Source organism: Rhineura floridana, chromosome 1, assembly GCF_030035675.1.
Source record: "Rhineura floridana isolate rRhiFlo1 chromosome 1, rRhiFlo1.hap2, whole genome shotgun sequence".
Classification (NCBI taxonomy): domain Eukaryota; kingdom Metazoa; phylum Chordata; class Lepidosauria; order Squamata; family Rhineuridae; genus Rhineura; species Rhineura floridana.
In genome coordinates, this window is record NC_084480.1 from 193474814 (window position 1) to 193502472 (window position 27659).

Below are 27659 nucleotides of genomic sequence, written 5' to 3' on the forward strand. Positions count from 1 at the left end.
TGTTATAATTTCTGCCCACACCAGTTGAAGAAAGGGCATTTCAAAAGTCCTCGGTGGGAAGTCGGTTTTGAGAAATAAAGTATCCATGCCTTTTTCCTTTCAGATTTCCAGAAGAAGATGCTACAGTTAATTATTCTTTTCATTAATTCAGTTTTTCTGACTAGCATCAGCAAACCATGGACAGTTCAGTTAAGCTTCCACTAAACATGACCATCTGGTCTCCTGAGGATGAAGTGTACAATCCACCCTGCAGTATGTTTCAAGATCACAAGAATTGTTTTATTTTTATTATAATATTGAATGTAATAGAATTCTTTTGTTTAAAGTTCTTATTGTTATATTTTATAATTTGATGAACTGGGATTGCCTATGTTTCTGATCACTTCTTACCATGTTTACTGTTAAATGTTTAGTGTTCCTGCTATTGTATAAATATTGTAATAGGCTGTGTTAAGGGTGTAGAAATGAATCCAGCAGGGAAGTTTGGTTGGTTTGTGTTTATAAGTTTCACACCAAGCATGCACATATGACCACAATGGCCTCCTAATCAGGATTGCATCAGTAAGGTATTTATGATATAAGCAGAAGCCATAGTGTAAATAAAGATAATTCACCCATTAGAAGAAGCCATTACTGCTATAGCATATCATGAAAATTGGATGTAAGTAAGAATAGGGCTTATAATTTATTTTTTTTGCATTAATATATATATTGTTGGATGCTGAAGTTCACTGGAGGTTGTGCAATACACACATTTGGGTTGAAAGAAGGATGGAAGGAAGTCAAGAAAGAAATGTGATATTATATATGAATAAAGGTATTGGCCAGATTAGTGAGCCACTTTGAATGCTGTAAACCAAATATGGATAAAGGAGAACCTCTGGCATGTGGGCATGCTGAGGTTCTAAGGGGGGATTGTTAAGGGTTAATTCCTCTGACACACTAATGCACCTCCTTGAGGACCATCCTTGAGAGTTATCTACTGTTTTGATTAAGCACCGCCATCTTACAACGGATGTCTATATCCACCATCTTAGATGCTGAAGTTCACCGGAGGTTGTGCAATACACACGTTTGGTTGAAAGAAGGATGGAATGAAATCAAGAAAGAAATGTGATGTTATATAAATAAAGGTATTGGCCAGAGTAGTGGGCCACTTTGAATACTGTAAACCAAATATGGTCGGAGAAGAACCTCTGGCATGTGGGCATGCTGAGGTTCTAAGGGGGGGATTGTTAAGAGTTAATTCCTCTGACACACTAAAGCACCTCCTTGAGGGCCATCCTTGAGAGTTATCTACTGTTTTGATTAAGCACCGCCATCTTACAATGGATGTCTATATCCACCATCTTAGTAATATAAGCTGTTCATGTACTATGGCCGGAAGCATGACTCAGAGAATACACTGGTGGAACCAGTTCAGTGTAACACACTGTAATGTTACCATATATGGAGTTCCTACTGTAAGCTTCCTGTAAGTTGTTTACTGAGGGGTATAAATATTGGGGGAACGAGACAGTCTGGGTTGACCGCACTCACTCTGAATTGCTGGTGTGAGTGCTTTCTTTTTAATAAGCTATTTTTTAAAGTTTTTATCCTAAACTGCTGTTAGCATCTTGTTTGGCCAGAGTGAGAAACGAACATTATTTTCTCACAACAGTATCTTAAACTTTTAATGTTCATTTTCACAATAAGCGTGTTAAATGTTGACAATGAACCAAAGCATGTAAGTCCAATAACATAACCTTAAATTGCATTATCCCTTGAAATCCAGATTTATTATAAATATTTTCAGGTGGACTTGATCATCATTAAAATGGCATTTCTAAGCATCGTAATCCTAATTTGAATTATGTTTGTGCTGAAGCACATTTCCTACCTTCCTTATTTGGGATTATTATTACTGAGTACTATTACAAATATATATTATTAGCATTCCACATGGCATTCTAAAGAATAACACAAGCAAAAAAGACAGATCATTGCCCTTAGGAGTTTACAAACTAAAGTTTTATTGGGAAAATGGAGGCAAAGGTAGAAGAGGAAAATTATGCATATATGTTGGATTGATGATGGATGCCACTTTACAGGGGAGTTTTGGGAAGGACTTGGAACTATTCAATGATAGGAAAGGGCTGAGTAACTAATTCTGTCCCCTTTTAGTCTCACTGGCACTCATTCATAGGTTTGTTCCATCTACTTGCATGCCACTGCATCCTGCCCCACCCCTTTGCAAGCTGTTGCATTTCATTGTTTGCATTTTATGCACATTTTATGTGCAAAATAACATCTTTTATGTAAAGTGCATTGCAAAGTCCAGAGAAGTATGTAATTCGAATGGGAATTGCATTCTGATCCACACACAATTTTGGGAATATTGGATCAAAAAGTGGACCATGCAAATTTGAAAAAACAGACCATGGAAATCTCTTCCACATTTAAGGGAGCTTTTCCATGAGAGAGATTGGTAAAGCTGAAAGAGTGAAGGTCATGGTCAGGGATACAATGGGGAAAATGTTTTAGCAATCAGATTTAAGTCATCTTGGCTGATGAACATAAAGCCCAGTTAATCATTCTTTGCAATATGGTCATTTGGAAGTCAGAAAAGCCTCTAGGCTGCTTGTAAACAAGGTATGTGGGGTGTGTGTGCTTGTGTGTGTGTGTGTGTGCGTGTGCGTGCATGCATGTCTATACAAATTGCTAGACACAAATTCTGAAATATAGGTGGTGGTAGGATTCCATATTTCTTTTAGGCCTCTCCAGACATCAAGGTGTATGATACAACCATTGCTGCCTGTGACATTTTTTATCCCATTATGGTTTCAAGTGTTACAAACATTTTAAGTAACACAAAGCCTCCAGAATCTGTTAATGTCTCTGAAAGACAGAAACACGACATAGTAGGAGAAACTTCTGCTCTGGGAAAGACAGCATCATCTACCCCACTTCCCGGATGCATTGGTGCCATGGGAGAAATGGAGGATCCTGTAGGGTCAGAAGGTAGTTGTGCCTGTTGAAACTGTCAAAGGAGGCTCTGTACCACTGTCTGGGTTAAATTGAAGGGCAGACAGGACAGGGCCTTCTCAGTGGTAGTGCTGAGCTCTGGAACTCCCTCCCTCAGAAGGTCCATTTGGCCTCTTCCCTTTCACCTCATAGAAAGATTGTAAATGCTGCCCTTTTTAGGTGAGTCTTTCATGACTCACAGTTGGAGGTTGTGGTTTTTTCCACACTGCAGTCTTTTAACAAATGGTTTTTAGTGTTAATTCTTATTATTGTATAGCATTTTATCGTGTTACAGTCCCATTTTGGGGAGCATATAATTGCTAATACAAACAAAGTAAACAGGAAGGAGGAACAGTTCATAGTCAAGATGGATACAAAGGTTATATGGAACACGTAGATGGCCATATTGATGTGAACACTGCCATCATTTAATATAAAAGTATAATGCAGATTTTAAACACTGAGATCCTACACAAATTCTAAGATGAGATTGTGAATAAGGTTGCTACCAAAGTGGAGGATATTGGCAATGGACTTGAGGGTCTGGCCAGGCAAATGCCATTGTCGCAGGGGAGAGACTACACTGGACCACCAAGGGGCAAGGATTTCCACCTGCCCTGCCCAGACCCCTGCCTGGAACCCTTATAAGGAGGAGCTACTTTCTAATGGTTTACTCCTACTCTCTATGATATTCTTGTGGGGACCACCCTTTACCTTTTAGTCTTTTTTTTTAAAAAAAAGGTTGAGCTTTTGTTGTCTTCTTTTTTTTGCTGAATTACATTTTTATTTGAATTTTGTATTTGTGTCTAAACTTTCAGCCAAAAGGTGGCATAGAAATAAACAACAACAATAACAATTGTGGATTTTCAGGTTCATTTATTGAAATCTATTGCCCGGTATGTCATTATGGTATAATAATGAGTTTGTATCTTGCTTAAACATATTGATCTTGATAGACATCAGAATGAGGTTGGCTTAGTTCTGTTCTCAAATGCTCCAGTAAAGACATAAAAGAACGGAATACACAATTGGTGCTCTTGACACTCTCCTCATGCCACAATAGCTACAGGTGTCATAAGACCTGAAAAACAGGCTTGTTGTACCACAGTACCTAGACGCTCAGCTGCCTCCAGCTACTTCTGTAGGATTGAGACAAGCTGTTTATTGAGCACAGACAATGTCTGCTATTTATTGAACATTTATTCTGATTTGTTTCTAGAGAAGTTACACGATGCTGGGTCAAGCAAATGTTACTATACATTTTCCAGTGCATTATCCCATCATACTCCCTATCACATAAAGTCTGCTCTTTTTTTGGTGGGGGCAACAAAATTGTTGTGCGAGGGCTCCAAATTAATTTTAATTGTGCAAACTATATTTGCGGGTACGTGATTGAATCCCACCTGAAAATAGCAACAGTCTGGAAGTGACCTGACTGCAGAGAACCAAACTGCATTTGTAACTGGAAAGTGCATGTGGAGTGATGCGTGCTACACTTTAAAAGCCTGGTGAATTGTGGAAAGGAATGCACATGTGGAATCCAGAAGATTCCACCAGATTTACAAATGCTCTGGATTTACTAGATTTTGTTTTCCTAGGGAAGAACCAAATTGCTCGTCCCTAGTTTTGAAAACAAAATTAATTACTCTAGCAGTTCGTCTTTTTATATTTTTATGCATGCATTTTCACTGAGAGTATCAACTTAGGGAGACATAGCATTTGATTACCTGACAACACTGCTGCCAACATCAAGGTCCTGGGCTGTAACAGCTCCAATAATGGTCCCAACAGGAGTATCTTCATAAACCTCCATAGTGTAAAAAGGTTTGCTGAAAACTGGAGGTTCATCCATGTCCAACACATTGATCTTCACAGTAGCAGTATCCTTGAATGGGCCCACGGAATGGAAGCGATGATCAAGGTGGACATTCGACGCCTCTACTTTAAAAGTGTATGCCTTTTTTGTTTCAAAATCCAGTGGCTACAATAAAGATGAATGCAAAGTACAACATCAGACCAAGTCATTTTTTAAATGTCCAAAATCATTGGGTGAGGGGGGAAATATATAAGCATTTTAAAATATTTAATAGAAAGACTATTTGCTTTGTATATTTATATTAAATATACTCTTCAGTCTTGGGGTGGGGTGGGGAGAGAGACCAATGGTAGACAGGAAAGGCTGCAGCTCAGTAGCAGAGCACATATTTTTCATATGTAAGGTTCAGTCTTTTGCATCTCCTGCCCAAACAGAGGTAGTCAATTTGGCACCCATCTCCCACCCACAGCAGATGCTGTAAGATTCCAACTCTCCAGTCCCAGCCAACATTGCCAATGGTCAGGGATGATGTAAGTTATAGTTCTCAACACCTGGAGTGTGTCATGCTGGATTATCCATGAAGTAACGTATTTCAACCAAAAGGGCTGATAGAGACCTTAGCTATTACATGGCTAAATTATGGGCTGTTGTTCTGAATTCAGGTTGACATAGGTCTTTGAAGACTCACTAGCTCAGTAGCACAGCAGTGAGATGTGGCCCTGTTGATTCTTTTGGTTCTCAGTGGCTTCAGTACCATCACCCATAGTCTGATGTGGGATGGGAAGGGGGGCAGTATTTTATGGTGGTTTTGCTCCTATGTGACAAGTTTCAGAAAGTGGTGCTCAGAGATTTCTGCTCCTCCCCGTGGGAATTTTCCAACAGGGTTCCACAAAGTTCCATCATGTCTTCCACTCCTTTTAACATCTATATGTAACCAATGAGTGCAATCATCTTTTGGAAAGTGTATCCACAGAAGGTCACATATTCTTTCTCCTTTTCTTTAATAATGGGTGTAGTCTCTGAATGACTCCGTGAGGTCCCTAGTCAACGGGATGAGGGTGAATAAACTGAAACTCAATCCAGACAAGATGGAGATGCTAGCAGTAATGATGTGCAGTGATCACATGATTCACCTTGTATCTGTATACCTGGTGTGTGTAAGCAGGCTGATCTGTATCGGATCCGCTCTGTGTTATTCTGATGCAATTTGTTATTCAGGCCTCAAATTGTTGTCTTAAATCCAAAGCTTTGTTTCACTCCTATTGACTAATGATAAGGGATCTGAACTCAGCTATAACTTTCCCCCCCTTTTCACATAAGTGGATGACATTTGCAGGCAAATTAGCTACTCCTTTGTGACCATTCAGGCAGATCCAGGCTTTTTTTGTGCTAGAAACCTTTGAAGTTTATTATTATTTCAAAATAGAAAAAGTATTTTTTTAAATTTTCTGCCAGAATTGGATGCAAATGGCAGACATGTGCTATGGGGATGAAGCCTGGCAAGACAGGTGCAGCAGTTCTCCTGCAAGGGCAGACTTTACCATCTGGTGATGCAAATGGAAATCACATTCCCACCCCGACTTTTTTTTGAGGGGGAGTCAATCTGTTTCAAAACTAGGGCATAAAAGAGGCATCCCTGGGTGAGAAATCACCAAAGTTAGCCAAATAGGTCCATGGCCTATTATGTTAGGTCATGGATTGCCAACTTGTCACTCACCTTCAGAATATGAGCCTTTTTTTTAAGTCCTCCTAGAAAGAATGTTATGGAGAAAAATGTGCAGGTACCCTTCTGAGTGATTTCAGTGAAATGACAACCTGTTTGTGTCATGAAATTGTAAATTTCTGTGAATTTGTTAACCTGGTTTCTTTGTATCATGGCTCAGTTACAAGGAATTGTGGGAGTACATCTTGGAAGGAGACAGGCTTCTGTGAGAGGAAAATTTTAAGTTTCATTTCCAGCTGTAAGCAGTTGGGGAGGCCTGAACAGAAACACCTGTTTATCTCTAATCTGCTAGGACCCTGGTGCTCAACGTCATGCAGGCCTGAGAAGGTTGAGAACAGACATGGGAGGGGGGCCTGCAAGGCACAAAAAAGTGAAGAAGCTTTGGGAAGATGATTACATCAGAAGGCCCCTGATTGGTTAATTCATCCTGGACTGTTGGGTGCCTTTTTCCCTTAAGTATAGGGTCGGAGACCCATAGTTGTTATCCCCCCCTGGACATTCCTTTGAGTGTTCCCCTGGGATTCCATGTCGATGGGTGGTTACCTACGTGGGGTTCCACTGCTTCTTACCTGATGCTATTCTCTCTGAGGAGAGATGAGACTTACCATTGACTACCTCTAACTAAGTAGACAGGCTAGATAGTTTGTTATTTTCTGTTGTGTGTTGAACTCTCTTATGTTATACCTGAACCCCTGGTTGGGTGTGTGGTTTTGAGGAATTGTTTTGCTGCTATATATATATTAATGTGCACTTATATTTTTTAATAAAGCTACTTCTTATTAATCTGGTGTATTCATTGAAGGGGAAGGGTTGGTTCTGAATCCAGCACCTTGACCACTGACCACAAACTACCAAGGAGTTAAGCAGGAGTATATTTTGGTTTTACCAGAGGTTTCTGGACAAGGAGTGTCTATTCGGCTCTTGTCTATTTGAACCTTGGTTTACCTATTTCTGGGCTCTGAGTTCCCCTAGCTCAGAGTTGAACCTGTGAAGGGGTGGTGGCAGCCTATCTTCTACCTTGCAGGGTTGGTGTTCATTTGCATAGCCTTGGCAAAGGGAATTTGGTGATTTGGTTCCAGACCAATTGCCCAAAGAGTGGGGATTAGGTCTGAAGCATGCAAATTGTGGCTCTTGGGGGGCCAGACTTTATGACAGTTTGCTCCTGCCTGTAAGTGCTATTAGCCAATGAGTAAAGTCAGAGCTGTGATTGATAAATGAGTTGTCTGGGCACCAAGCAATAGGAATACCTGGGGTACAAAAGAGCTGCTGTTTCCCCCTCCCTTTAATGCTGCACTTTTCCTGCTTCTGCTCCCCCCCTCCCCGCCCTTGGAATCTCCACAGTTTGCCTTCCTTTTTCCTTGGCAACCAGGATGCAACTTTCATGTGCTGGGTTCACCTGAGATCAGGTAATGCCTAGAAATTATTTTTGCAAGTAATACTACACAATAAGTACGGGTGAATGTTAAAGAATCTCCCTCCTCTCAAAAGAAAATGTGAAAACCATGAAGAGGCTTAGGCATATCTCCTTCTTTGAAAGAGCTAAAGACCAGGGGCTCATTAATAATTCACTGTATAGTTAACTTTCAGTACACTCGTATATCTGTCTTCTCAGAAACAAGTCTCTTTGTGTTTAATAGGGCTTACTTCCAGGCGGCAGCCTAGGCTTTGGCTTAGGGTTGGCATTGGGGGGAAACAGGGATTTTGTGTCTTTAATAGCTGCATGTCCAGCAGAAATTCATCAGGTACAGCCTTTTCTACTATGGAAATACAATTGTGGCAAATGCTTCATTATGACTGCTAATTTTGTGTTATGCCACACCCCCATGGCAGACATTTTGTGACTGGTGCCCCTAGCACACTCTCAAAATTTGAAATGTGCCCTCCAGTCCAAAAAGATTGGTAATCCCTGTGCTATGTGATTTCACCTTCTTTATGGAAAAGTCCATTTTTCTCACCCTCCAACTTTCCTTGAAGTATCCTCCATGAAGAAAAAAGAAAGAGAACTATGGTTTTTAATTGTTTGTTAGGAAAAAGAACAATTGGGAATGAATCAGGCCGCCCCAACTCCACTGCTTACACCCTGCTCTCACAACCAAAATGTGGAGCTGAATGACAACTCACCTTCTTACTTCAAGATCCCTCCCCCAAAAGACTGTGATTGGAATGCACTAGAGAAACATTTCACTAGAAAAGCTAGACCTGTTCATCCACATGAAAGATCCTCCCATCTCTCCATTCCTTCTCCTCCCCTCTCATCCTCTAGGTGTTTCCCCAGTCAGCTCAGTTTCATTTTCCAGAAAAGATTCCCTGTGGGGTAACTGCTGGCAAAGCAGACCACGGCAACCAACAGGACTGAACCCTTCACTCACTAGCTGGTGAGTGGGGAGTGTAATCCTGCTGGGTTCTGCATTCCCAGAGGGTTCCCTGTGGGGAACAAAATGGTGTAGCCGACCACTTCAGTCAGCAGGATTGAACTTTTCGCTCACCACTGGTGAGTGGAGAGTTCAATTCTGCTCATATTAGCTGTGAGTTGCTCTGCTAGGAATAGGCACAGATAGCCAGAGTCCAGTGCTGGGTTTTAAAAGTCCTCTTGCAAAAAGTGCCATGTGGCTCTGTACGGAGATTGCTGCCTGCCTCTTCTTCTCCCCTCTGATACCCCACTTCTTGACAGCTCGAGATCTCTCCAGTGGGTTGACTAGACACAATCCAGCTGTATCAACTTGATCCAGCTCAATTCAGTTTGGGATCCAGTCTCTGGCCAGACCTGGTGCACAGGCCTAAAAGCTATCATTTTTTTCTATCATGTAGCCAATCAGCGATTTTTTTTTTGCCATTACTGAATTTCCCCCCACTTTGCCCAACCATTCTCTAATGGATGGCATTTCCACCAGTCTCCAGCATCTGCCATAAATCGTGCTGTTATAATCATATATGATGATACTGTACTAGAAAGAGGGCCTTTTGTTCCCCCACGGATGGCACTTGTTTCATGTAACTCTCTCCCCAGGGAGAATTACCAGGCCCACTTCACTGACATTTTGGAACCTGTATGCTCCTCTTCCCCAGCCATTCATTGATTGGCATGGGGAACAGCTCTTGGATGGATGTAAGGCATGCTGGGATATGCAGACCTGCATCACTTTCATATGTTGGTGGGTGGGGCCAGGTGGGGCTGTTTCAGCCAGTGTGCCACCCAAAATGCCAGCCTCTTCATCCTGATGTAGCCAACAGATTTCAGGCATGCAGCAGGTGATGGCAGAGTTAGAAGGGTGGATGAAACAGGGGTGTGTGGGAGGTAACAAGGAGCTGCTGCAGTGATACATTTTGGAAGTGTGTGTGTATATAACTCAAAGTTATGACCTGACAACTCTACACATAAAGCCTTGGATCACTACCCTTTTATGCCATACCCTCCATTTCAATACACCATAATGATTGTCTTTATGTCTTATACTGCCTGAGGCTGACAAGCATGACAGGATATTGACATATACCATGAATTAATCAGTTCCACCATTCAGCATTCGTTACCAATGAAATATTTTTATTTGCCGACCACAGCCTTGTCCTCATTCAATTGTTCCTATCACAACTTTATTTTCTTCATCTACCCTACATTACATGTCCAGATAAATTTGCAGGTTTTCTTTTTCTGATTTCTCATCCACAAGAAGTGTACATAATTAACCTTCTGATGACAAAAAGAACCAGACGTTTTGCTGCCTGTACAGATAGTGAACTGGATTGGGCCCCTAACTTCTACTGTGGATGCTTAGCTAACAGTGTCATCTAGTGGTGAGCTTTAAGAACAACACACATTCTTGTTTTTAAATTACAGTTGTAATTTCCATCACAATTAGTTGTTTCATGTAGTCATCCTATCTAGCATGGATGCAATCTGTGCATTTTATGGCACTATTGACAATAACAGGTTGATCACAAATTTGCAAGAAATTCATAAGGAAGTAACGAAAGCAAGCTTGAAATGGAATTTGCTCACATAATGACTTTCAACAGGGATCCATGAAACCTTTTTGAGAAATGTTAGTCTTATTGAAACTCTTTCCTCTTAAAGTTCCAAAGATGCATTGCCTGCACAGGTATATCTACTTTTGTCTCAAGTGTTGTTTCAGACCTGAGCAATTTTACTAATCTTAGCAAAACTCTTTTAGTCTCCACAAAGTTCTGCAGATGTTCTCATCTATCAGAAACCTCCAAAATTCTGTTCAGATTTTGCTATAGGATAAATGTGGTGGCACCTCAGATTCTGATTACTCTGGGTCACCTGCCACAAGCCCTCTCTGTTCATGATGACCACAGTTTTCTCAGCATATGTAGGTTTCCAACTTGTTGTATCAGGGTCTTCTGTCTTATTCATCACAAACAGAAGCTGCTGATTCAGATTCTATGCCAAACCAGTTGATTAAGTGGTTATAGGAAGAATGGCATCTTCTGTTCATAACTATGAAACCAAGGTGACTCATTTGTCACAAACACAGGGCTACTGAATAGAGATGGGTAAATACATCAGTTTCAGTGTCTCTCATTTTTCCAGTCCTAAGTTCAGTTTGCCACATTGGTTTGCAACACACACACACACACACACACACACAGTCCTCAAGAAAATGTATCAGCATTTTTGTGCAAATTTCTCGTAACAGACACATTTTTGTATGTAATTTTGCCTAATACATACATTTCTGCTAAGCATATTTTCCCTAATATTTATATTTCCCCAAATTATAATATATTTTTGTATGTTCAAGTTACAGGAAACCAGATTTCAACTGAACATCAAGAAAAACTTCCTAACTGTTAGCGCGGTATGACAGTGGAACCAGTTACCTAGGGAGGTGGTGGGCTCTCCAACGCTGGAGGCATTCAAGAAGTAGCTGGACAGCCACCTGTCAAGTATACTTTAATTTGGATTCCTGCATTGAGCAGGGGGTTGGACTCTATGGCCTTATATGCCCCTTCCAACTCTGATTCTATGATTCTATGTTTTTTAACTAATATACATCCATAATCCCATGGATTCGTTTTTAAGTTCTCATTTTGTTTTTCTTTTTTAATAATTTGTTTTCATGTTTGCATTATTTGGTAAGTTGCTTTAGATCACTTTTTGGGGGGAAAGTGACAAATCAAATACAACAAATAAATAAATGCATTTTTAATACACATTTTAGTATATCCACGTTTGTACAGATTGGTTGGAGAGATGTATTTAAAACTTCAGAGAAGTGAACATTTCAAAGGATGGCTCAATTCCTGTTTGCATAGTGTAAAGAAAGTGCAAATTAGGTAGGTCTGCCGTTAAATGTGAAGTGAATCAAATTTCCCCTCCATCCCTACCTCTGAGGACAAAGAACACAAGAAGGTATCTCAAGGAGAGTAGCAGAGTTCAATGCCCTTGAAGCATTTGCATCATAAAAAGACACCTGGTCAAGAGTTAAAAGAGAGGCCCCACATTGAGGCAGTATAATCAAGATGTTTTGGGAATGCAGTGGTTATTTACACTGATCATCCTTTTGCTCAATAAGCTCCCTTTTTCACCAAGTGCCAAATATTCTTGTCATTCTTCAGCAATTACGGATTCGTGGGACTGGAAGAGGAATGAGGGGTAATGTAGTTGAACCTCTGTCTTGAGGAAGAATTTCCCTGATAGCAACCCACATGGGAATTGCCTCATTAGCACTGGAAAAACTGCAGAAAAGGCAACCAAAATAATTATGGGACTGGAGCAACTCCTCCCAGTAGCAGATGGTAGGGTGGGACCCTCTACTCACCTAATCTCTGGCTGGTCACATCACTGTTGCTTACTGGCAGGTAGAAGGCAAGGAGGCAGTGAGGTTGGCACCATGCAAATGCATTGGAAGGAGTGCTGGATTGGCTCTGCTAGTGCATTTGCACAATGGCAGCCTCTCACCAGCTCCCCTCCACTTTCCAGTAAACAGCAGCGATGCAATTGACCAGAAGTCAGGTGAGTAGTACAGCTTCACCACACTACTCCCCTATGAAGAAAGGCTACAACATTTGGGACTTTTAGCTTAGAAAAATGGCCTGTAATGGGGAGGCATGATGGAGATATTTAAAATTTGCATGGAATGGAGACAATGGATACAGATAAGTTTTTCTCCCTCTCTCATAATATTAGAACCAGGGGTCATCTAATGAGGCAGAATGTTAGGAGATTAAGGACAGACAAAAGGAAGTACTTCTTCACTCAGAACAGAGTTGAACGATGGAATTTGCTGTCACATGATGTAGTAATCATGGAGAGCTTTAAGAAGGTTAGACAAATTCATGGAGAATAGAGCTAGGAAAATTTCTCAGGGATTTTATTCTGGCATCTCCTTAACTATCACCAAATTTTGATTCAAGTGATATTTTTGAGGTGAGTGTTGAGATTTCTACTTGGGTGAAACATCTGAGGATTTTCTTAGGGAAGCAAAATGAATTTTGGTAAGGTTGACTATCGCCACAATCCTAACCATGTCTACTCAAAGGTAAGTCCTATTTAATTCAATGGAGCTTACTCCTAGGTAAGGAGCCTAAATTTGCAGCCTAAATTTGTCAAGGGTGTTCTTTAACTTCCTAATATCAGCTATGATTTTCATTAACCCAGCTCCCTCAGCACACACCTCTCACAAACAGAGAGAGAGAGAGAGATAAATCCATGATAAATTCATGCTAGAAGAAGCATGAATGAACAAAACTGTATTGCACTAATTGAACTCAATGAACTCAGTAATGAGGACAATGGGAATCAGTCAGATAGGCCTGATTTATTAGACTGCTATTTCCTATTCAAGTTTCAAGACAGCCTGTGATTATTCTACAGGATCCCTGTGCAGGCATTTCCCATGACCTGTACATTTTGTTTTTGATTTTGTGGTGCACAGATTGCACTGAGAGGGCCTATGTGCATAAACATCCAGAGTGCCCTGGGTAGATGGTGTGACTGTTAAACTATTCTGGGAACTGTAGCTCTGCATGGAGAATAGGGGGTCTCCAAACAACTCTCAGCAGCCTTAACAGTTGCCAGGATTCCTTGGTGGAAGGCAATGACCGTTTAAGGCGGTATGACAGTGCTTTAAATGCATAGTACAGATGGGGCCATAGTCAATCTCATGAATGGTAGGCAGGAGCACAATGTTGCAGGTGTGCCAAGGAACATGTTCGGTATTGACCAGAATTCTGATCCCCTACCATAAATACATTGTGAAAATCTTTATGGAGTGACTAGTTCTGTATACCAGTAACTACTATAAGCAATTAAGTAAAATGGAATCTCAGGATTTTATTCCATCTTGTTTGGATTAACCCGCTTTAAAGCAAAGTATGCTGGAAAAAATGGTCATGCTTTCATACAGACTGGAATATTAGAGCCTTTGATTTCACAATTATAATGAAATCAAATTTTGAAGTGAAGAATGCAACGCATACTGAGCATGAATATATTGGCGCAACAAGCACAGTGGCAAATGCTGAGAGAGAAGTGCTCATCTTCATTCACAATCCCGGCACGGTGACAGGAGACGTGCAGTGCTGCCTGCGGTCTGTGAAGACTTGCACAGCTAAACAGTTTCTATATTTATCCACAGAACAGGCAAGGCATGAATAGGGACAGCGAGGCATTTCCCTACACTACATTATCAGTGTTCCTCAGGCCCTGATGTAGAGAAATCTATTCCCATCTGCCCTCCTTGTTTCAGGCCTGCACAATGTGTGACCCACCAAGCCAAAAACAGCCGTCCTGCCATATAGGGCAGCCTGTCAGGTGCTTGGTAACACACACACACCCAGTGTTTTTACAGTCTCCAGAAGGCAACACAATAAGAGGTTTATTGAGCCCTAGTGGGCCAGCCTGCAGGGCCGGTGGGCTTTGAGCTATTTCTGTTTCGAGCAGCACTATCCCTAAAGCTCAAGGTGGGACACAACGTTTTTAACACACACATATGTCACACTAAAATCAGAGCAGCCAATTAAACAGGAGCAGGCAGCATGGTGGGGCTTATCTGATCTCCCTCCAGCTGAGCTGCTGCATACCAGGATGGAGGGGGGAAGGTGGTGGCAAGGTTGGCACAGTGCAAACACACCAGCAGAGCCAATCCAGTGCTCCTGCAAGCATTGTTGCCACACCTGTCTCCTTCTCCATCCCACTGTGCAGAGGCGGCTAGAGAGAGAACAAGTAAGCGGCACAGCCCTACCCTGCCATCTGCGACCACAATGGAAATACTCTATTAAAAAGGCTCAGAATTACCCCACTCCTCCTTAAGAGCTGGCCTGAGAAGACAGTCTGAACTGCTCCTCCAGTAGGCAACCGTGCTCAGACTTGTATGAATCACAGGCTGTCGTGACACTTGATTGTGAACTCAAATGACACTTGCAAATGGACATTTTCCCACTTCATTTGCAAGAGCAGTTTGAATCCAAACCAGGCCTGCAAATGGACATCAAAGGAGTCCTTTGATTGTCACCACCAGTCAGCTCACTGTCACTGACAGTGTGCCTTCAAAGGATGGCACTGAGTAATCCATTTCCCCAGTTCTCTACCCTTGCTCCAGGGAAAGAGTTATTCCTTCCTCAATTATGGGACAGCTACTTAGAATGCCTTGCTGTTGCATTGGTAGAGGTAAGCTACATGTTAAGCATAGGCCATACAAGTCCACCCTCATACTCTAGCAAATTAATGAATAGCTACTTCCAACAAAACAGTCCATCTTTTCCATTACCATATTTGAGAGTAAATAACAATAAAGATTCACTGTTGTGTTACTTTGCATTCACTGTTGTTTTGTAAACTCAGTGTGTGCCATTGTGCACATAGAGGTCCCCATTAGGGATGGATTAGAATTTTGCTAAAATCAAACTTGGCACCAGACTTCCTTATAGTCTAAAGGTTTGTGATCATTACAGAGTGATCCTGAATGCTACAACTTTTCTCAACTTCTCCCAACACCTGATTGTTTTTTTAAAAATAATAATTGAACTTTGATTTGCTAATGTGAAACTGACAATCCTGTGTCTTTGCTTTGCTAATCTTTGCATTGCAGCTTCTCTCTCTGCTTTGTTCAGCCTGCTCTTTGCAGCCCATGTCTTTGCTCAATCTGTGCCTTTGCTTTGCTAAGGAGAAACTGACAAGCCTATGTGTTTGCTTTATTAATTAATAGCATTTAAAGCATGCCCTTCACCCAGAAGTCCCAGGGCTAATGTGAAATTGACCGGCATATGTTTTTGCTTTGCCTTAAAGCAATCTCTCACTTTTTCCCAGAACTGAGGAGAAGGATCCAATACTGCTCAACAGGAGGAAGAGAAAGGGGGGAATTGGGTGGGTGAGCACTGGGCAGAGGGACAGCCACTTTCCCTTCCGAAAGGAAAACATTGTTAACAATATCGTTATTTTTCAGGAGTTGAAAAAATTGGAAGGGTAAAGGCAAAGGATAGCAGAAAAATAACTAATCTGAAACAGAACCACCTGCCAGTTCAGTGGAATGCAATCAAACAGGTACCAACAAGTAGATCCCATCCCTAGTCCCCATGAGCAGCAGCTGCCTCAAATAACGTTCTAGCACACACAGACACATCCTCCTCCATGGAAGTAAAGGAGGCATCCCTTCCTTGTGCACAGTTCATCCCAGAGGTCATGCGAACAAGAGATACATATTTCTGCATGCTTTTAAAACTTGCAGCCTTTCAGACACATGACTTCTATTTCATATGAAACGCAAGGTGGACGTGTAAAACAAGCCTGTCCAACCTGTGACCCACCATACCTAATATAGCCCAACAATCATGTACTGTGGCCTGCCAGGCACATGTTTCCCAGCTTTTGCTGTCCTGAGCAAGCAGAAAAAGCAAGATTCTTATCGAGCTCCTGGTGGGCCTCCATAGATAGCTGGCAATGGGTTGTTTTTAGCTCAGTGGGTCATACGTTTGGCAAGCATGATGTAACGTAAAAGAGGCAGCATTAACTTTATGAACCATAAGTATCTATTTATCCACTTAGAGATCATAAAATCTTATTGATTGTGATGTTAAGAAGGCAGTAAAACTTGCTTGCTTCTGTTTGGCTGCTATTTCATTGCCAACCACTATGTGGCACTAGAAGACACAAAATACTCGGAATGAAATGCATCTGATTGTTTCAAAGAGATAACAGAGGGTCAACGTTAAATAGCCAGCAACCACATTTTGAAATTTAAGATTTGCTACATGTATCCTTTCCCCTAGGCAGTACTGGATTACAACAGCTATTGAAAATAATGAAGGGAAGATTCTGGCTTGTAATTCCTTCAGCCTGTTCTTCACCAATATCTGTGACCGTTTTTTTCTTCTAGTTTTGACAATAAAAAAGAGACTGTCAAGTGTTAAATGTAACCTGCATTAGTGATTAGCCCAAATATTTCTGGATAGAATGTAGGTTACACCACAAGAGGGAGGATGGGTGAACCAATTAAGTGCCTAGAACTGTATCTTCTTTGAAGTGGCAATAAAACAAATCAGGCTCAGAATTTGACAAAATTCATGCATTCAAATGAATTTCAGATCTGGGAAGTGATGGCAAGTTGAACTCACATCTTTAGAAGAAATCTGTAGTTTCAGGACTTGAATTTTGCCGTATAAATCTTAACATCTAATAAGTGAAATCTGTGCCAAAATTCAACACAAACCATAGCCATTTTCAAATTTTAAATTAAAAAAATTGTTTTATAAATTCATTTCAGTTGCTGTACTTTGTATACCACAGAAAACATGTTTAGCTAATTGAATAATGCCTCTGAATTATTTCAGTTGTGTTACAATTATCACAATGACTACTTATTACTAAGACTGCTAAGGCTACTATAGTCTTAAAGATTATTATGGTCTCCTGTGGAAGATCATGATGTGTTCTTATATGTTGTAAATTGTTTCTAAAAGTTTTAAATATGTCTTTATTTTATTTTTAATTGTATTGCTTTATCACTGATGCATTTTCTGCTCCGGGCTCCTTTGGGTGGAACGGCAGGATATAAATTTAATCAATCAATAAAATAAATATATCAGAAGTTAGTCTGTTACCAGCAATGTTTCCCTTAAGAGCAAAGTAATTATAGACACAGGTAGTCACTACAGGTTGGGATCACAATCAAACAAATTAACCACTAACAGAGCCCTCCCCTCAAACAAATACTGAGAGATGTGGAGAGAACCAAAGGTAGACCAACTGCCTTTTCCTATGCCATAGCTGGCTTATAGCAGCAGAGCAGGTTTTTTTTCCTTGTTCTTGTTTTTGTTCTTTTTTTTTTAAAACCAGTTTTCCTCCCATTACTATCAGCATCAGAACTGGAGTGATCCCCCCCAATTCTGGAGACATGTTGGGGGAATGGGAAGAATATGGATCCCCACATCACAGCATTGGAATGCATCCTTTTCACCCTCTCCAATGTCCTGAATGCCCAAGGAGGAGGCACTGGCGTTGGATCTCTCTCTCTTTGGGTGGACCTCTGTCTCCTCCATCAGAAAGGGTGACCTGATACTCTTTCAGGGACCATACCATTGCAGTCTATACAGACATTTCTGCAACTGGCCTCATAGCCATCCATCCAAAGTAACCACACCAGACACCCAAAGCTCCATCCCTACAGTCCCAACTTAATAAATTTATAGTCTGTAATACATTTGCATGTTTCTACCTATTGTTTTGTTCCATTCTATTTCTGCTTTTTTAAAAAACAAAACCCTCAAAATATTATTTAAATACATAGTTAAATGTGTAGTTCCTCTCAAAATAGTATTCCAATGCATATTACTCTCATATGTATTAGATAGGTATAAACTGACAAGAACTATGTCACAAAATGTTGTCTTTTGTTCAGTCTCCCTTGAAGGCTATTCGGCATATTCCATACTCCCTCTCTGAGAGTGATGGCACAGCTTCATGCCCTGTTCTGCCTAGGGAGAATTGCAAACAGATTTTCAGCTCCTGTGGCTGGAGCTATGCATGATAGCAGCTCCCCAGGTGATTACTACCTGTACAAAAAGAAATAAGAAAGTCAGCCCTTGGACTACTTTGTCATGGAATCTGGCAGAAGTGAGGATTCCGAAATGGGCCTATTTCTGATCCTCACATTAGTTCAGGATGTATGGATCAGGCAAATCCACTTTGGAATTCAAATTCACCAAATTGCTCCCACATCTCTAGAGCTAGTTGTTCTACCAAGATACAGATTTTCTTCTAGTCAGGTAAATCTTGCTTTTAACTGAGACCTCCTTAACTATTGCCTTAATATACCCCAAGCATTGCTATCAGACAGACAGACCTGGAATATGCCACCAAGAGAACAAGATAGTCCTTCAGAGTTCCAAAGGCCAGCCCATATTCATATCTTAGATAGCTTCATAGATGGACAGGTTCTTTTAAATGCCCACTTTGTTTTCATTACTGCTGATTCCAACAAACATCCATGCATATGGAAGAGTGTCCACACATTTGCTGTTTATTGAGCAAGTATAACATATGAGCTATAAGCTCAAAAGGCCAAACTAGGCAAGACCCCACACACTTAGAAATTGTGTGAATGGCTTTTAAAATGCAATCAAAGAGGGTCTGATCCAGATCACAGCAGACAGAAAAGATTAAAGCCTCCCTATCCCTATGTAAATGTACTGCCTTCAAGTTGATCTTGACTTATGGAGACCCTATGCATAGGGTTTTCATGAGGCTGAGAGGCAGTGACTGGCCCAGGGTCACCCAGTGAGCTTTGTGGCTGTGTGGGGATTCAAACCCTGGTCTCCCAGGTCGTAGTCCAACACCTTAACCACTACGCCACACTGGCTGTATGCTAGGATCCAAATCCAGTTCAACACCTCACCCTGCTATGCTACCTTCTTTTTAAAAGCTATTCCTTCAATCGCTAATTGTGTGAATGGTGTCTTATCTACATTGGCCCATACTCCCAATCAAGAACGGCCACTTGAATTATGTGAAGTACTTAAACTTTTAGAGTTGCTAATTTTGCTTTTGTTTTACAAATACCATTTCTGTTATTGCAAGTTCAGAAGTTTACGACTAGCTTCTAACAGTCAAACAAAATGCCACAAGCTCTTAGTTACTATAGAGAGGGATTGATTTGAGCTGAAAATATACGTGCTTTCGAAAACCACAGGAAATAGCAGCTTCCTGGCTGGGAGACACAATGGACTCTTTGCCCTCCAGCAGGATTACATAGCTACACGTTTATCAATTGGAAGACTCCAATGGGGCCGGACACTAAAATCTGACAGCTTGGTACCAGGTAAAGAGAAAAAGAGGGCCAAGGATAGGGATGGGAGAAAGTAATATGTTCAGTTCATATTTTAATGTGAATCTCCCTAATTTGCACTTCCCAAAATAATGCACAAACCAAAACATAGTTATAATCCAAAATTCACACTTGGCCAAATGCAGTTCATCAATCAAATTATGTATACAAAATGTTTATATTAGAAGGGAAAGTGTGTAAAATGCATATTTTAATGAAAATAACATTTAAATACAGTATATTGGGGAAATTGCTTATAACAAAAGGCGTATATCAGGAGAAATGCACGCTAAAATGCTGACAAATGTTCGTGAGGACTTTAAAAAATATAATAATCACACACTGGTGCAAACATCTGGAGGTCTGAAGATTGTAAAAATGACAAACTGAGAGAAACCAAAATTGACAGATTTATCCATCTCTAGCTAAGGTTCACAATCAAATTCTAGCTAAGAAGGATAATTCTGAACACATCCTACTACCTAATACCTTGTTGTAAAACAAGAGTCAAATCGACTAAGGCACAATCCAACTCATATTTACATTGGGCTGAGGGAAGTTGGATGTGGCGGACCCATGGCTGAGCCGGCAGGGTCCCGGCTCTGCCACACTCCTCCAGAAGAAGCCCCTCATCCCAGCTCAGCCATGGTGGAGCCGGAACCCTGCCGGCTCAGCTGGGGGTCCACCAGGGAAGTCCATCCCAGTGGAAAGGGTGCTGGTGGAAGCCGGAGTAAAGCCTGAAAAGGGGGTGTGCCAGGGTATGCCAGAGAAGGGGCCAAGGGGGGACTTACGCAACATCCAACTGTTTGGAGTGCTCCTGGGCCAAAGTTCTGAAAAAGGTCAGTCTAAGAAAATCATTATAACGGTAGGCAATGGGGAGTGCTTAGTTGCCGGTAGGGGTATTCATGAGAGCCAGACTTTTCTTTTCCATTCATGCACGCAGCTCCCTGCTGAGCTGATGTTCTGTGGGTCCAGCAGCTCCCAAATGGCAAATGGATTCTGTGGAGGCTCCTCCTCTGCCAGCACCCCTTCCACCAGCTTCCTCTGAGTTGGATTGCTCTGTTTGGCTGCAATCCAATACATGTCTACTAAAAAATAAGCTCCATTGGGTTCAATGGGACTTACTCCCAGGTAAATGTGTATTGGATTGCAGCCTAAGGTGGTAATCCTAACCCCACTTACCTGGGAGTAAGCCCCAGTGTATTCAGTAGGATTTACTTCTGAGTAGACATGGTTAGGATTGTGCTGTAAGGCTTTACTGATACAATCAAGAGATATTGTAGTTGCTCGATATGCAGTTGTCTAGAGACTGCTTATACTGACTTGGATCATTTTCTGGGAATGGGGGAGGTCAGACAGCAATTGTGATGGTCTAATAAAACCTAGACAGGACTAAAATATCAGTGCTTTCCTCACTAGAAGCAAAAAAAAATATTAAATACTTATTTCCTGTTGTCAGTTTGCAAATAGTTCTTACAGCCAAGAAATGGCAAACATTGTACATTTAAGCTAGCTGGACAGCAATAATTCAGCTCAGCTTTTAAGTTTGTGCTTTGGAACGGGATGATGCACAATTCAGCCACATCACATGAGTATATACTGAAGCAATTCACATTTAAAAAATAAAAAGCAACCCTCTATCACTACTTCTGCAGGTCTTCTGAACATGCAGTCTTTGTGTATGGGAAGAAAGAAACAGCTCAAAATACAAATGGGAAGGTATTGCAATCCCTAGTGAAAATAATCAACTTCACATGAAAGAATCCTCTGGAACCTTAAAGCTTAACAAATTAATTGTGGAATAAGGTGCCATAGGCTACAACTAGGGATGTGCTAGAATTCCACCCAATTTGGATTTCTCTCCTGTTTTCTAACATTCTTTTCACACTGCAGCACCTGTTGTATTATGGAACTGTGGCTTTTTGACTGATATTCCACCATGTTGTGCTAAATTTCTTTCACACCAGTGGACATGGTGTACACATCAACAAACATCACTGGACATGTCGCTACTCCCCCATGCTTTCTGCACATGCACACCTCAATTCCTCCATGATTTCCCCATAAAAACAGCAGGAAAGAACTGTGTACCAATATACTGCCCCAAATTTTGTCACTTTGCTCCTGTGATTTTCTGGGTTAATGGGGTTGCAAATGGAAGCAATTAACATGGAAATTTGCCATTAGGTTGCTTATTCACTATCATTGCAGTTCAGATTTTTATGTAGTGATTTTATGTAGTTGTATTGCGAAACTTTTTTTAAAAAAACATCTGCGTCTAAAATAGTGATATTAATACCGGACTTCCGGGAAGGGTGACTTCGCCTGTGCCTGCCTTTGAGACGAGCTCTCGTCTCAGAGGAAGCTTTTTCAGTTTTAAAATCAGTCAGAACGTTTTTTTTTTACTGGTAAAGACTTTCTCCCGGGCAGGGAGAAACGTAGAGATTAACCACAAAAGCCTGTGTTTGTTGGGAGGACTGGATTTCATTAGTTTATGAGAGAAGGTTCAGCCAGCAGTGCCGGACGGACTTCCAAACAAGCTCTAACTGATTAAGCGACACGTTTATCTTTTCTTCAAAGGAAAATGGATTTTAACAGGCAAGCATCCTTCTTTCTATTTTTATCATCTGGTTTAAATTGTTGCAGCAAAAAGAGATTTGTCAATGAATCAGCTATAAAGAATCCCTGGGTGAGTTATAACTCTTCTCTTTCATTCACGAAATTAAGGAGGAAAGAAATTGAAAAAGCTTATCTTTGTTATTATTGCAAAAAGCTGGCCTGGAATTTGTGCATTTTAAAGATACAAACGGATGAGGGATTTCTATTCCGAGGAGAAAAAAAATAAATAAATCTGATTTATGAACTTTTGGAGTATTATATGTCTGGGACTATTTTTTTTGGTCTATTTCATTTTGACGAATCTGCTTGTTCACAATGCCACTAACTGTTTTGATGCTGTGAACTAAATTTGTTTTGCATTCCTGAACATATAAGAGATAAGGCAGACTGTGCTGTCTACACTGTGATGTCATCAGGCTTGGAATATTAACCCAATTGTTGCTGGAATAAGAAGTGGGTTTTTTTTCTTTGTGGTTTTAAGAATGGCAATCAAGAAAGTGGCTGAGATCCTGGAAGTAATTATGCTTCAGAAAATAATGGATGAGATTGAGATAACGAAACAAACCCTGAGACAGGGTAGACAGGAGATGAAAATTGAATTTGGCAAAATGAAGCAGGAGCTTAAAGAAATAGGGGATCTTGTGAGAGAGGAGGTTGATGAGATCAGAGATACAACTGGACAAGCATTAGAAGATGAAAAAAGAAAAATTAAAGGGAAGATGCAAGCCCTGGAGATTGGAACAAATGTGGAACTGGAAAAAGACTTGGAGTTTATGGATATTAGAGATAAAATTTACTGTTTGGAATTCAACGTTGTCTCTGAAGAAATTAATGAAGATATTAGAGATAAAGCTATCAATGTCTTGGATAAATTTCTGGACTGGAATGATGTGATGGAGCTTGACATAGAAAAAATCTATGGAATTAATTAAAGATATGTGACAATGGAAAAACTCTCAAGAGATGTGCCAGTGCATTTCGTAAAAAAGAAGAACAGAGATATGACTTTACAGCAATATTTCAGCAACACATTCAGAATTGATGGCAAGGAAATATTTGTGATAAAGGAAATTCCCATCAGACTCTTATTATATGACTATGGCTATGACAGCAAGATTATTATGGGATATTGATAATGGAAGAATGGCTACTGAAATTACTGGACTTAACAGGATTATTGAAGATGGAAGATGGAATTAACATTGATAATGGAAGAATGGCTATTGAAATTATTGGACCTAACAGATTTGACGAGATGGATTAATCGACATGTTTATTTGGAGAAAAATTGACAGATATATTTCTCAAGGAATTGAAACCTCTCTTTGACTTTTTGTGGAAAGAATAAAGTAATGTTTATGAGATTTGATGATTAATTAAGATAACTACTGGAGGAAAGTGATTTTGTAATATAATTTAAGAGACAGGTTTGTTATATATTGTAGACCTATAACTGATCTGCGACAAATCGGAAGTCAACATTTTATTTTATTGTTTAATTATTTTTGTTTTGTTTTGTTTTGTTTTTGAAAATTTGAATAAAAATTAATGATAAAAATAAAATAAAATAGTGATATTAATACCAATCTTTTTAGCAATATTTCCTTCAATTTATCAATATTTCCTTTGATTTATTGACATTTTCTTTTAAAATATTGATATTTCTTTTAAAAATATTGATAATATTAATATATTTTCTGGGGGAGGGGAACAGATTTGTAAAAGTAGCAGCTTTGGACAAAGAACAAACTTGATTTGATATCAGCCTGAATGCTTTCAAACTGGCACTGGCCAATGGATGCCATCCCTAGCTAGAACTCACTTCATCAGACTTGCATGGAGAGCAGCCACACACACATGGTTTGGTTTGCGATGTTTTCAGGTGGCTTCAGTGCAAATGGCCCCTACAACTGCTGTTTTTGTGGAATCTGAAGCTGCCTAATCTGATCTCTGACTGCCTAATATGGCCAGTTATTCATTTATTTGCTTCTGTTACATTACCAATCCAATATCTGTAATAATGGCATTACTGCTTTGTGCCAGCTAAGGTCAGACCTTTTGGGTCCTGTGGGCACATTTGTCAATCAGAGAAACTGTCATGAAACACATGCCACAACCAAGCATACACCACAACCTGTTCTATTGACTACAACGGAATGCTTCTTGCAAGGCTAATTTTGTTTTTTGGGGGGAGGGAACCCTGTGGTACCAGGAAAGGTTTTTTTGAGGGCATGTTGGCACCCTCTGCTTCAATACTGTACTGCCTTCAAGTCGATTCCATCTTATGGTGACCCTATGAATAGGGTTTTCATGAGGCTGAGAGGCAATGACTGGCCAAAGGTCACCCAGTGAGTTTCATGGCTGTGTGGGGATTTGAACCCTGGTCTCCAGGTCGTAGTCCAACACCTTAACCACTACGCCACACTGACTTTTTTTTTTTTGAGGGGTGGGGATTCCTGTGCAGGGAGAAGGTTCCTGACATAAACCTATGAAAGATTTAAATCTGATTTCGTATTGTTTAACTGGGTGCATTAATTTTGAGGTTGTCTATTAGCTATTTTGTATATCTGCAAAATACCTTTTTCAACTTGATGACTCCTTCTTGTGTGTTCTCATCTGTGCTAATGTCAAACAAGTTCCCTCCGTCTCCTGGAACAATAGTATATTCAATCTCTGCATTTTTCCCAGAGTCAGGATCCACTGCTCTGATTCTTCCAATGGCTGAACCAACAAGAGAAGTCTCAGGTACTTTCAAGTGGAAGATACCTACGACAAATTGATAATTGATGTTATTCAGATGAGATCTTGACATTTTACAGAGAGTGGCAACATATGCTATTATAATTAATATAGTACATTAAGGCACTATACAATCCTTGTATTAATATTATTTTCCTTTTGTGCTAAATTAAAATGAATATTTCCAAATAGTCCAATTTTGCCTACATTTCTAGTTTCACTATCCACATTTTGAATGTGGATTTTCAAAATAGGACTTCAAATTCAGATTTTAAAGGTGAAATATAACCTGAACAATTGACATTTGATTGCTTTAGAATTGTAGGCATCTCTTGATTGCTTTGATTTGAGTAGGCATCAACCATTACATTCCATGTTAAAAATATGATTCCTATTATGTCAATCAAATTAAGCCATATGCTTAATACACATCTTTAATTAGTGACTGCAGGAGCAAGGGGAACACCACCATCAAGGGAAGGAGAGTCGTTTGCTGCTGCTATCTGCCTGTCTGCTTGCTGCTGCTGCTGCTGCTCGGCTACCAGCACCACCACCCTCTCCCTGTTGGACTTCTGCTCAGCAGGTGTCACGCCTTGCAGTACCAGGCCCCAGGTACTCAGCCAGCTGTTGCTGATTTCTTCCACCTATCCCTTCTCTGGAGGGGATACATAAGCCGTCTGGCTCAGGTGGCTCCTGCTTTGCCTGCCTTTTTGTGGGACATGAGTCATGTGCCCAGGAGAGAGGACTCAGAGCCAAGTGTGGAGATTTGAGGGGGCCCGAATTAGTGTAGTGATGGGTAGAGGGAGATATGGCATTGTGAGGAGGACTTGTCAGGTAAGGGGAATGCAGCCCAGGCTGTGCCTTGTTCCGGTCCTTGTTCCGGTCCTCCCTACAACCGCAGGTTTGTTGGTTGCCCTATCAGCCAGCTCTCAGACCTCCGGATGCTGCTGCTAAATGCTAGATCAGTGTAAAATAAGATGTCCCTCATTCACGATTTAATTGTGGATGAGGCAGCCGATCTGGCATGTATAACCGAGACCTGGGTGGGTGAGCAGGAAGGAGTCACTCTCCCAGCTATGCCCACCAGGGTACCTGGTCCAGCATCAGGGTAGACCTGAGGGTTGGGAAGGGGGTTGCTGTGGTTTATAGGAGCTCCATCTCCCTCTGCAAGCACCCTGTTCATGTGACTACTGGTCTGGAGTGTTTGCACCTTATGTTGGGTCAGCGGGACAGACTGGGGATCCTGTTGATGTACCGCCCACCCCACTGCCCAACAGACTCCCTAGCTGAGCTGATGTAGGTGGTCTCGGATGTACTGTTTGAGATCTCCCAGACTGTTGGTTCTGGGGGATGTCAACATCAATGCCAAGGCCACCTTATCCGGGGTGGCTCAGGATTTCATGGTCTCCATGGCAACCATGGGACTGTCCCAATATGCCATTGGCCCAACACATGTAGCAGGGCATACTCTAGATTTGGTTTTTGCAACTGGACATGGAGTTGGTGATCTGAATGTGGGGGGCCTTATATCATTCCCTCTGTCATGGACAGATCACTGCTTGCTGAAATTTAGACTTACAGTGGCTTTTCCCCTCTACAAGGGTGGGGACCTATTAAGTGGTCTGCCCCCACAGACTAATGGGTCCAGATGGTTTCCAAAGGGCTCTGGGGAGTTTTCCAGCTGATAGGGCTGGCACTCCTGTCAAAACCCTGGTTGAACTGTGGAATACAGAAATGCCCTGGGTGGTTGACATGATTGCTCCTGAGCGCCCTCTCTTGTGTAGAGCTCCAAGGTATACCCCAGAGCTGAGAGCGATGAAACAATATCGGAGACGGGTTGAGTGCAGATAGAGATGAACTCCTGGTGGATGCAATTATACACTGGTAAGTGCCTATGGTAAGCTGTATTTAGGGGCAGTGAGGGCAGCAAAAAAAAATATTTTGCTGCCACTATCAAATAATCAATCTGCCACCCAGTGGAGCTCTTCAGAATTGTCTGGGGGCTACTACACGCTGGCCCCAGGGACATGGAACCATCTGAGGCCCACTGTAATGAATTTGCTAGGCACCTCCAGGATAAACTCTTTAGCATCCGCCAGGACTTAGACTTCAGTGTTATAGCAGGTGAATCAAGCGAGTATCCAGAGCACAGCCTTGTCCCGATTTCTTGGATGAGTTTCAGTTGGTGCAGCTTGAGGACGTTGACAAGGTGCTTGGACAGGTTCGTGCAACCACTTCTGTGCTGGATTCTTGCCCTTCTTGGCTAATAAAAGCTAGCAGGGATGGGACAGCAGGCTGGGCCAGGGAAGTGATTAATGCCTCTCTGCGAGAAGGGGTGGTCCCTGGCTGCCTGAAAGAAGCAGTAGTGAGACCACTCCTGAAGTGACCCTCCCTGGACCCAGAAAATCTTAATAACTATAGGCCAGAAGCAAATGCTCCATTCCTGGGCAAGGTCCTTGAACAAATGGTTGCG

The 27659-nt window shown here is 41.2% G+C and overlaps 1 protein-coding gene across 3 annotated transcripts in view; it reads right to left on the reverse strand.

The window, feature by feature from the left end:
- CDH12 (cadherin 12) overlaps positions 1 to 27659 on the reverse strand; it is a 444800-nt gene that overhangs the window by 42630 nt on the left and 374511 nt on the right. For all 3 annotated transcript variants that reach the window (XM_061589878.1, XM_061589885.1, XM_061589867.1), the window contains exons 7-8: positions 25026 to 25213; positions 4731 to 4984 (exon numbers count right to left, since the gene is read on the reverse strand). In XM_061589878.1, coding sequence (XP_061445862.1) covers positions 4731 to 4984; positions 25026 to 25213 — 442 coding nt within the window. The remainder of the gene's footprint in view (positions 1 to 4730; positions 4985 to 25025; positions 25214 to 27659) is intronic.